The 12,553-nt window shown below is 38.4% G+C and overlaps 1 protein-coding gene across 1 annotated transcript; it reads left to right on the forward strand.

Annotated features, from left to right (window-relative positions):
• Positions 1-3,805: 3,805 nt before the first annotated feature.
• On the forward strand, positions 3,806-4,759 carry LOC100767967 (olfactory receptor 2W1). The gene has a single exon (XM_027409584.1). It carries the CDS (start codon positions 3,806-3,808, stop codon positions 4,757-4,759), a length of 954 nt encoding a protein of 317 aa, XP_027265385.1.
• Positions 4,760-12,553: the final 7,794 nt, after the last annotated feature.

A 12,553-nucleotide genomic window follows, 5' to 3' on the forward strand; every position in this document is an offset into this window, starting at 1 on the left:
AGGGAGAGCCCGTGACAGCTGCAGCCCTGGGCTGGAGTCACCTGTGGAGAGTCTCTGAAGCAACCCCATGAGGAAGAGCTTTCCTCATAGTTGCTACCTGGAGATGGTGAGACAGCTGCAGCCCTGCAGAGGGAACACTAAAGAAGTCCTGCTTTCAACACCCTGAACCCCAGCAATGCAGAGGTAAGACATCAGGGCCTTCTCCAGCACAGGAATGTTAATCTTATATTAACCCAGGAAAATCGTTCTCCTTGGTTGCCAAAACATGTGAGAAGTGAAAGAAAAGAACTTAAATTGACACAGGGGACTCCTCAGGCTTCTGCCCAGAAGTCTAAGATGTGTTAATTCTCTGCTGTTCCTCCTTGTCTAACTTGTACAGGAGAAAATGAATCTGTTCATTATCACAAGAGGAGAGCACAAGGCTGTATCTTAATTTTTTATTTCATACATTTTGACAGAGCACAAATGTAAACAAGTTGTGTAGATTAAATTAAAATTGAAGAACTGAAATACTTTATTCTTGAAAAAATGTAGTTAGGCAAGAGTCAGACTTCTTTTAATCCATTTGTAAGTCTCCTGATATGAAATACTAAAAGTTATTTGATTGTTTTTTGTATATGTTACAGGGAAGAAGGATTTTTTGCTCTTTCCTAAATTAATCTCTGAGTTATAGTGATAGTGAAATTTATTAAAGAATTGACAGCATGAGATTGACTTCAATTTTAAAAGAATTTTCATTATTTATGATAAGTGTTCCTGTCAAAATCAATGTGCATAGACTATTCGTTCCTCAGCTGGGACATTTTGGGATGTAGTACATCTCAGAAATCATTTTTCTTTCTGTCAAGGTTTCATTAATAGCAGAACTCAGGCTTGGTTAACTTTGAAAAGCTAGTGCTAAAGAAATCATTAAATGACTCTCTCAAAATAACTATTTCAAACACTATAACCAGTTACTTTAGTGAATCTGCCTACTTTAGAATCAGGGCCACAATTTAAAGCAATTTCCTCATAATTGTCATGGAAAATTTTTGAAAGGTCATAGCTAACAAAACACGGAACTTTTATATTATATCTATGCAGAGGGGCAGACAAGGATGCATGTAAAGGCAAGAGTTTTTTCTTTAGCTGGTATTATTTTTAATGAAGTATTTTATACATCATGTGTTGAATGCCAAGAATATGCCCATGAAGCCATCACCACAGCCTTTGTTGCAACCTTAACCATCACCTTTAGAAGCTGCTTTCTATGTTCTCTAAGCATCTCTATTGGAAGTGTGATCTGCTTTATCACAATTGTGTCAATACAGTACATTAGGGTAAAGCCATTCTTATTTCATCTGCAGATGGCAAGATATCTTTGTAACATTGGAAAATAGATGTTGGTCAGCAGCTCCCTTGACATATGTGTTGGCAGTTTTTAGAAGCTCATGTGTATATATGTTGAAGTACTGTTGAATTGTGCTGAGTTCATTGGTATTTTAAGTAGAAACTATGATATAAATGATTTTCAGCAAGATGACTAAGTGTTATATAAATAAAAATCATTTTCTCATTGATTACTACTATTACATCACTTAAGTAATGTCACAGAATATAAGCACTAATTTTAATAGAAAAATATGTGTATATGATTTTCTATTGTTATTTACAGTATGTTTTTAAATAGATTCTTCTCTTATACAATGGATCCCAACCTCAGTTTTCCTCCCTGCACTCCTGCTAGAGTGGTTTTTATTTGTTAAAATTCATAGATAAATATATAGGGGGCATGTAGTAATATAGTGGATAGAGAAAAGAACTTTGGAGATCAAATCTGCTTTGTTAGAGTTTTACCAGTGTTTGGGAGAATACTAAAGAATCTTAATACACATTTTTCATGATCATAAATTATGTTTATAGCAATTCTGGTGGACCTGCATTATTCTAAGCCACTTACAATTTTTGCTCATTTGATTTCACCCCTACAATAGGTATTTCTATCATTCCAAACTTTTTTATGAAAAACAGAACTCAGGAGTTTTCTTGTCTTTTTCTGGTATCACACAGTACTTGATTAGGAAAGATGAAACATAAATGAAAGGTTTATTTTTACGAGTGAAAATTAGCTTTACTATACTTAGGAGAGAAGAAATAGTGATAGAGTATTCTACTCATTGAAGTATTGTCTAGAGGTGAGCAGCCCCCTCAGAGTTTCACAGTTCAGTGTTAAAACTGTATTACAAGTTCTGTATACAATCGGGCTGTGAGGATGGTATTTATAAATGAATTGTGAACATAATACAGTTCTTCAGGGGGCAGCTTCTCCTCCACCCTATAGAAAATGCCACAAGACCTCTAGGATACAGGGAGATGAATAAAAAATGTAGCAAGAAAGTAGAACCAACATACCAGGCTACAGGGTACAGAAATGGATGGTTATGGCTTGAAATTCAGAGAACAATTGGTTTCCATCTTCTACTTTGAGGTTTGTGCAATCACACTACCAACTGACACTGAGAAGAGAGGCGGAGAAGTCACTGATCATGGGGTCATGAAGCACATGTGAACCAAACCAAGTAATCCATGCTCAGCGAGAGTAACAGAAGCTTCAGCCTCACAACCCTCAGAACAGGTTGGAAACACAGCCTATCAGGGAAGAAAACTCTTTAAAAAACAGCAGCTGCTCACCTTCCCTGGCTTCTCCCAGGGTAGGATTTTGTGCAACTTGCATGTGTCACCCAATCAATGTCTTTCCTCTGGAACTCAAACTCTTGAACACAAGTACTTTAGTTCTGTCATGTTGGCTCTCTGTAAGAGTTCTGAATACCTGACCCATATAAGAAGAGCTATATGAGTTCTAACACGTGCTGGTTTACCATGCCAAGCATTAACAGGTAAATTAAAAAAAAACAATAAAAAACTTCAAAAACAATGGTAAGTAGGAAACCAATGGTGAGTGTGAAAAATGGTGTGTGAAGTAAGAATGATAAGGCTTACCCAGATAACAAAGCATGCAGGTGTATGAAGGAAATCTTCTAAAATCAGCTGATATATGTTAAGCACCTGAGTGGCAAGACCTTAGTGAACCTTGTAATTGTGTAATGGCATAAGACAAGAATCAAGACAATGCATCATAATGGTTTCGATTAGAATTATATTTTAAAAATGAAATTTTTAAAAGTGAGATATATATTGAATATTTTGTATTCAAATATATCAGATATAGTTAAAAGAAAGGCTGCATATACAAAAAAAGATAAAGGGGCCTGGGAAAACTTCTAGAATACTTACATAAAAACTAGACGATCAAAGTTCTCTTTGAAATGGAAAAAGAATGAAGAACACTTTTGCTTTTAATCTGACATTAACAAAATAGCTAAATTTACACATGGCTTCACTAATCAGGTAAGAGAGTATCTTCACTATGCTTACACTACCTTTATAAGAAATTAAATGGACATGCTATTTTACAACCTGTCTTTTCCAAACTTCAAAATGGGTATGTGAAGAATGCAGACCCTGAGATAATAGTCAACACTTCAAGGTCATCTAGATAAAATAAAAGTCTAATATTAAACTCCTTGGCCATCAAAGAATCCTCAACAGGTACAAGACAAGTTGACGATAATAGGTAACACGTATGCATTAATTCTTTCAATGGTTAACCTACTATCTTGCCCTGCAATTAATTCTGTGTTTTACCAGTTATTTGCATAGTCTACATTGACAAATTATTTTTGTTCTTCTTGTCACCCTACCCACTACTTCTCCTCTACCTCCTTCTCCTACTCTTCGTACTGTAGAATATAAACACTAAAAGACTATGGACCCAAACAATTACACTGCTTTGCATGTTTTTATCCTGCTTGGCTTCTCTGACCACCCTCAACTGGAAATGATCCTCTCTGGAGTTGTCACCTTCTTTTACATTATCACTTTGGTGGGTAACACAGCTATCATTCTTGCATCCCTCCTGGATCCCCATCTTCACACACCAATGTACTTTTTCCTCAGGAATTTATCTTTCCTGGATTTGTGTTTCACAACAAGCATTGTCCCTCAGATGCTGGTTAACTTGTGGGGACCTGAAAAAACCATCAGCTCTGTGGGTTGTGTTGTTCAGCTTTATGTGTATATGTGGCTAGGCTCTATTGAATGTCTCCTCCTGGCTGTTATGTCCTATGATCGTTTCACAGCTATATGTAAGCCATTGCATTATTTTATAATCATGAATCCACATCTGTGTATCAAGATGATTGTCATGGTCTGGAGTGTTAGTTTGGCCAACTCTGTAGTATTATGCACACTCACTGTGAATTTGCCTCGCTGTGGACACAATGTTTTAGATCATTTCTTGTGTGAGTTACCAGCCATGGTCAAGATAGCTTGTGTAGACACCACAACAGTCGAAATGTCTGTTTTTGCTCTAGGCATTGTCATTGTCCTTACGCCCCTCATCCTTATTCTTATTTCCTATGGCTACATAGCCAAAACTGTGCTCAACATGAAGTCAAAAGCAGGCCAACAAAAGGCAATGAATACCTGTGGGTCTCATCTCACTGTGGTCTCCATATTCTATGGAACTATTATCTACATGTACTTACAACCAGGTAACAGGGCCTCCAAGGACCAGGGCAAGTTCCTCACCTTGTTTTACACCATCATCACTCCAAGTCTCAACCCCCTCATTTACACCCTAAGGAACAGAGACATGAAAGATGCACTGAAAAAAATCATGAGATTTTACCACAGATTTTCAGAAGTAAAGAGAAACTAGAAGTCAGAGAAAACTAATGGAGAGGACAAAGCAAGGAAGTAACTTCTCTAATTCAGATTCAAATAGAGATCAATGGCTGAAGTAATTCTTACAAGCAGAACTTGTATGGATGAAAACAACTTGAGGACCGTCAAGCAGACCTTCAGGTTACTTTGTTTTTTTGTTTGTTTGCTTGCTTGCTTTTGGAGACAAGGTTTCTCTGTGTAACTTTGGAGCCTGTCCTGGAACTCACTCACTCACTCTGTAGACCAGACTGGACTCACAGAGATCTGCCTGAGTCTGCCTCCAGAGTGCTGGGATTAAAGGTGTGGGCAACCACTGGCAGATCTTCAGGTTTCTAACTATTGGCATATCCTCAGGGAATACATGTCACTAAGAATCTGTTTGCTGAAATGTAAACTTGACTGCATTTTGATTTATTTGACAGATCCATGGAAACTGCTTTGTCTCATTCTATATTTTCTATTTTAATGTCACATATTCCAAAACATTGGCACAAATGATTTCATGCCCATTGTATTTTATATATTAAATAACTATATGCTAATAATTTGAAGTATTCATTTGTCTGTTAGTCTGTCTTTGTATTTTTGAGTCAAGTTTTCCTGAAATCAAGACAGTCTGAAATGACTATGTAGATGAGGATGACCATGAGCTTCGTGTTCCTCATGCCTCAATCTCTCAAATGCTGGGTTTATAGGTGTGTGCCACCAAACCAAGTCCATGTTACAGGGATGTGTCACTATCCCCAGTCTGAGTGGTGCTCTGGATTGAACCAAAGGCTTCATATAGGCTCCATAAACACTCTACCAACTGCACTATATTTCCTGCCCTGTAGATAATTTTATATATTAAATCTTTTTAACATCATCCAAACATTTATTTATATTTAGCTCAGATAATGTGATCATTAGCTGAGCAGCAATCATCTTAAACCCTGCCTCAAGAGTGACATGTTTACCCTTTGTTCAGTGATACTTGGTACTAACATCTTTTGCAACTGCCTGTTATTTTTCTGAGATGAATTAATGAAATCTTGCAGATTAAAATGTTTTAAAAGTGACCAACACGGGGATGGAGAGATGTCTTGGTGGTTAAGAGCATTTGGTGGTCTTCCAGGGACCTGAGTTTAAGTCCCAGAACCCATATGACTGCTCACAACTGTCTCTTTCTCCACTTCCAGGGGATCTGACACTCTCTTCTGTCCCCAAAGGGTGCCAAGCACACATGTGGTACACAGCCATCTATCTAGTCAGGAAAAACACCAATACCATAAAATAAATAAAGGTGACAACACAATCTTGATTATTTCTCATTTATTCACAAAAAAGTATATTCCATGGTTATCAAAACTTTAGTGAAAAGGGAATATGATGATGAATCTGGCACCAGTTAGAATTTTGATATTTATGCTATGAAATTTGTGAGACTGTTAAGAGGTAATGTTTGCATGTGATGAAATTTCACAAGGTAATTTTTATTTCTATATATCATGACATTTAGCTTTTATGAAAAATAGTATCTTATTTAAACCTTAATATTTTCTATCACCTTATATCCTTCTCCAAAAGATCTTTTTTTTGATAATTTCAATAAATCAGCCAGGCAGTGGCAGAGCACATCTTTAATCCCAGCACTTGGGAGGCAGATGCAGGTGGATCTCTGAGTTAGAGACCAGCCTGATCTACAGAGTGTGTGTGTTCCAGGACAGCCAGGTCTACATAGTGAAAAAAACAATATATAGATAATTTCAATAGATCAAGATAGATTTCACAGAATACCTTAATGAAATATAGATGTATCATGACATTTTTCCCTTTATTTAATCATAATTCTTGAAGTGTGAACAGGAAGAGTCATGATGATTACTTGCTTGGCCAATCAAATGACAGTATCACAATTGACATGTAATACATTTAATACAGAATAGAATATTGTGAATTTCTTTGTCTTCCTCCTCACATCTCTTACAAAGTTATATTCAAAAACAGCTCACCATTCCACAACAGAGACTGCAAGTTCTGTGGCATGGATACCACCCTTCTCATTATTCTGTTATGCAAACTTTTTAAATCTTTGTAAAGTTTGTGGCTAATGAAGTTAAACTTTATAATAACCACTTCCTAGTTTCAATAAACTAAATATATAAGCCATACAGTAGTTACAGACTTCCAGGAGAGCATTACACTACCTATCTAAAATTGTTTGCTGTGCATGTCTAATTTTCATTTCCCTTTGGTTTGCTTTTTCTGCATTTAGGCTAGAATTTAATTAATAGCACAAATACTTTTGTTTATATGAATTCATTTATTTAAATCATTACAGAAAATATATTTGTTGAATTATCATTAAAATATTGAGTTTCTAGGAACTAATCAATGCCTATGTGAGCTAAACAGCCTGATCTCTTATAAATAACCTATGACGAAGATGTAAATGACAATAAATAATAATGATGATAATTAAATTGGATTTTCATTCTAATAAGTTGCTTTGTTGTTGTTTTGGCAGGTTTTGTTTTGTTTTTTGGGACAGTTTCTCCGTGTAGCTCTGGTTATCCTGGAACTCACTCTATATACCAGACTGGCCTCAAACTCACAGAGATCCACCTGCATCTGCCTCCCAAGTGCTGAGATTAAAGGTGTGGGCCACCATCGCCTGGCAATAAATTGCTTTTTTGCAGAAGGAATCAGGTCAACATTCATGAGATTGCCCACACTGACCAAAGCTCCACACAACAGGATCAATATTTTTAAAAGCATATACAGTATGGAGAAAGAACAGAGAAGACAACCACTGGACTAGAAATCAGACCAGATTTGAATCTCACATTTCCATTGTTTAAAAAAAAAATCAGATATGGTACACAGGACTCACGAGGCTGGGGCAAAAGAACCTGGATTACAATGTTATTATGTCCCAAATAAAGAATAAAAATAATAGAACAGAACAGAATATAGTAGAGCAGAACAGAATGGACTCTAATCATGCAGTGTTTCTAGGTCTTAATATCCTAGATTTAAGATGGATCACAAACATGATCTCCCCTTCTCCTGTTGACTCTTTCACTGATTCACTACATTGAGCCTCGTGATTTTTACATCTTCTTTCACATAAATGAAATTCTTTCAGAGAAAACAGCAAAGGACTCTTCTGAAATATGGAGGCCCTAGGCAAGCTTCCAAAAATAGGACACAGATGGCTATCACAATTACTTCCAAGGTTCCTAAGATTAGCAAATAGCAAATGGGACAAAACTAAGTTAATGTGCTTCCTGTTTCCTGCAAAATGAAGAAACATATGCAGAAGCCAAGGGGCCAGCTTTTCTTTTTACTAAAATATAGTTATATCATTTCATTTCCCCCTTCTCTCTCCTAGACCTAGCCTCTCACATGCTCCATTTTACTAACTCTCGAATTATGGCCACCGTTTCCTTGTTAGGGATACATATATGTATATATTCATCAATATATAAATATAATTTTCTTAGTCCATTTAGTGTTACTTTATGCTTACGATTTAATGACTGAACAAATTGGCATTGGCTAACCAGTTAGGGGCTCATTCCTGAAGAAGACTAGTGCTCCTTCTCTCAGCATTCCTTAGTTGACTACAGATGTTTGTTTAGAGGTGGGACTCTGTGAGATTGCATGCTTCTGTGTTAGCATGTCTGTGGGTATCATTTTTGTTCAGGTTCTGTTTAGGCAGGCCCTGTTCATTTAATGAGTGTAGCTTCCCTAACATTTCAAGAAGACACAATCTCATAGCAGATATCTTGCTCCTCTGGCTCTTAAAATCTTTCCATCCCCTCTTCTGTGATGTTCCCAGAGACTTAGGAACAGGATCACTTGTGGCTGAGCACCCCATGATCACTTGTTCTTTACATTTTGACAAGCTGTTGTTTTCTATAATGCTCTCTGTCTGCTGCGAAGAGAAGTTTCTCTGATAAAGGAAGAGATCTGCACTTATCTGTGGGTATAATAATAAGTAGTTCAAATGCAGTAAGGAATTGTGCTGATTTGGGGAGAAAAGTTTACTTACCTACACTTCAGCATCAAAGTTCATCATCAATGGAAGTCAACACAGGAACCTGGAGGCAGGAACTGAAGTAGACCCAAACTAGAGCCATCAGAGAGGAAGGAGCCTCAACTGAGATAATGTTCCCATAATATTTGGCTGTAAGGCATTTTCTTAATTAGTGATTAATGGAGATGGGGCTAGCCACAGTGGGTGCTATCACTCCTGGGCTGCTGCTGGTCCTGGATCCTATAAGAAAGCAGGCTGAGCAAGCCATGAGAAGCAAGCCAGTAAGCAGCTCCCCTTCATGGACTCTGCATCAATTTCTGACTCCAGGTTCTTGCCCTGCTTGAGTTCCTGCCCTCACTCCTTTGGATAATTTACTGTTTATGAAAACAACCCTTTCCTCCCCAAGTTGCTTTGGTCATGGTGTTTCGTTGCAGCAATAGTAACCCTAAACTAACATAAATAGTTTTAAGCCATCATGATCAAAGAGGCCAGGAGGAACTATCGGTGAAGTGCATTCCGGTTTCAGAAGAGACCCCAGCATTTTGCAGATGCCAGTACTATGAGTTGAATACCAAGGACAGCAGCAGCTATGGAATGGAAGCAGCCTGAACCTCCAAGGCAACCTGTGTGTGCTGTGAGTGGCAGAGACAGATTGGACACTGAGTTATTTATGCACAGAGTTTGCTTTTGCTTTTTCAAATTATGACTGTACCCTAGCTCTTCCTTCTTTGAATAACAAAATATTTAACTTATTTTTTATTTTACCATGGCCCACAGACCTTGAATATTTTAGATTTTTTAAAGATACTTTACAGATTTGGAAAGCCTGAAATTTAGCAAAGATGTTAGAGATATATTTTAGAGAGACTGAATATTTTAAGAGACTGGGTATTTAAAGAGACTGAACATTTTAAATGCTTGAATTTTTAAAGACTGTGATGCTTTTAATAAAACATTGGAATGTTTTATATTGCAATATGGGTATGAATATGAGATCTTGGGGATGACAAAGAAAGAAAATGTGATGGATTAATAGGTGGTATGTTCGTGTGTCAAGTAGACAAGGAGTCAATTGTGCTTGTAACGTGAATAATAAAAACCCAGAGACAGATATTGTGATTCAAGCTGAAAATCAGAAAAGAAAAGCAACCAGCCACTAGCTCTTGCCTCTACCTCAGAGCGAAATGTGTGATCCTGTCTCCACGAATCCTCAGAATGCAATGCTCTTCAGAGTGCAATGCCTTCCTACCTGCAAACTAAATCTCACCACAAGACCCTTTGCTTCTTCCTTTTGTACCTCCCTAGTGCTAGGAATAAAGGTGTGAGTTCTGTTATTCTTTAGACTGGTTCACTCTCGTGTAGCCCAGGGTAGCCTTGGATTTATAGAGATTCATCTGCCTTTATTTCCTGAGTCCTGGGATTAAAGGCGTGTGCCACCACAACCTGGCTACTATGGATAACTAGTATGACTGATGAAATTAAAGGTGTGTATCACCACTGTGTGGCTCTATGGCTGGAAATTTCAAGAAGAGGAAAAGTTATTATAGCTTCAACAAAACTTAGTTCTGCCTGAGTTATTGGATTATTTCAACTCTCTGATAAGCATGCATATTCTTCAGATTTGAAGTCCTGAAAACCGGGGCCAGCCAAGAATCTCCCTGGCTGGAAAAATCTTATTGTCAAGACACTTGTGTCACTCACATCCTTCGGCTCTTGAACTACTGAAACAATGGAATCTAAGAGATTGGGATTTTCCTAAGAATTTCATGTTGAACAAAGGAAAAAGGTGAAGCATGGTGCCAACCAGAGAAGGAATTTGTTTCTTGCAGAAAGATTTCACAACGTTCTGACAACTTGTCACAAACCCTGTGAGAGAAAAAAAAACACAGTGGCAATAATGTCCGGTGGTGCCACACCCTGACCAGGATTGCTTTAGTTATGCATACCACTTGCCCTCTATTTAAAACTAAACCCCACAGTGGTGACAGAAAGATGGACATGGGTGGTTGTCATTTGGTCTCTTTGTTCCATTTCCTAATGTGATCACATTGAGTCTCTTTTACCTGCTTTGCACTACTGTTTCTTTCTTTTTTAATCCCTCATATAATACATTTCAAGTGCAGTTTCCCCTCCCTCCTCGCTTCCCAATTCCTCACTTTCCCTCTCCCCCAAATCCCCTCCTCCTCTATTTCCTTTCAGAAAACAGCAGGCCTCCCAGGGATATCAACAGAATTATCATAATAAGATGCAATAAGACTAGGCACAAACCCTCATATCAGGGCTGGAAGAGGCAACCCAGCAGGAGGAAAAGGGTCCCAGCAGCAGGCAAAAGAGTCAGTGACCCATGCAGCCTCCATGATTGCCACTTCAGACTCTGATTTCACCTCAGATAGCATAAATCTTTTGTCTTTCACTACTGTTTCTTTAACTAACCAATTAATGGCCTATGGCTGAGCCAGTGCCCAGTCTCTTATCCTAACAACTCTGAAAGCAGCCACTCAGATCAAACCACACACACCTCAGAGTTTCAAAAGCCAAGATCAGGGTCAGAAAGTGACAATTCCTTAAAAGAACAGCTATGGACCAGGCAGAGACCTGATGCCATTGGTTCTCATGGGGTATGTTGTTGGCACTGAAGTCCTGAACTGTAGCCATGGCACCACTATAGGGGTACCATGATGCTGGTGAGAACAAGTGTCAACAATTTTAAGTTCTAAAACTCACTTTTAGAATTAAAAATTTAGAAAATTTTCAGAAAGAGTGGCCCAAAATATAGACCCTATATGTTCTATTGCAGTGATTGTCAACCTTCCTAATGCTGAGGCTCTTAATATGGTTCCTCATGTTGTGGTGACCACACACACACACACACACACACACACACACACACACACACACACACACACACACACTGAAAGGTTCAGGCATTATTCTGGCCTGCCCCTGTTACCTGGTGGAACAGGCAGTACCCTGGTCAGCCCAGGGTTCCATGGGAACTAAGTCTGGACGCAGGTGCAAAGGACCCCTTTAATCCCTGCCCATTTACTTGCTCTCTACACTCTCTTCTCTCTGCTTCTGCTCTTCTCTGTCTCTCTGTGTGTCTCTCTGTGTGTCTCTGTCTCTCTCTCTGTCTCTGTCTCTCTCTCTCTCTCCTCTCTCTCTCTCTCTCTCTCTCTCTCTCTCTCTCTCTCTCTCTCTGTCTCTCTTTGGCAACCGGCCATGGCGGTCAGCCATTTACCATGTTTCTCTTCTCTCTTAGTCTCCCTACTCTGCCGGGCCTATAATAAACTGGTTAATATGTCTCATCTTGCACTCCTCTTCTTCTTTATCTTTAATTTAAACAAAAATCTAACACACACCACGAAATTATTTCATTGCTACTTCATAACTGTAATTTGCTATTGTTATGAATCATAATGTAAGTATATGACATGTGACTCACAAAGGGGTTGCAAGCACAGGTTGAGAACCACTGTTCTGTTGGCACTGCAAGCTTGGGATGAAGGATTAGTAGAATAGAAACTGAAGGGGGCCCTGGATTAGAACAAAACTCACCCAAACGCCTGTCTTCATGGAGAGATTCTTTATTAATCAGGGAAGAAAAGTTAAAGTGGCTGCTTTCTGACTCAGGCAGAAACATAGCAGCAAATGACCTTGCAGGTGTTATTCTTAAGAAGAGAAGTAGAGGAGGTCTGTGTTAGAATGAGCTAGGATGCAGTGATAAAGGAGACAGGGGATGAGAGAGGAGGAGGGGACAAGGGAAAGTGG

This window comes from Cricetulus griseus, chromosome 3, assembly GCF_003668045.3.
Source record: "Cricetulus griseus strain 17A/GY chromosome 3, alternate assembly CriGri-PICRH-1.0, whole genome shotgun sequence".
Classification (NCBI taxonomy): Eukaryota; Metazoa; Chordata; class Mammalia; order Rodentia; family Cricetidae; genus Cricetulus; species Cricetulus griseus.

Bases quoted from the DNA above. Each gene is read 5' to 3' on its own strand.
- LOC100767967 (XM_027409584.1), top strand. From the start codon at position 3,806: ATGGACCCAAACAATTACACTGCTTTGCATGTTTTTATCCTGCTTGGC.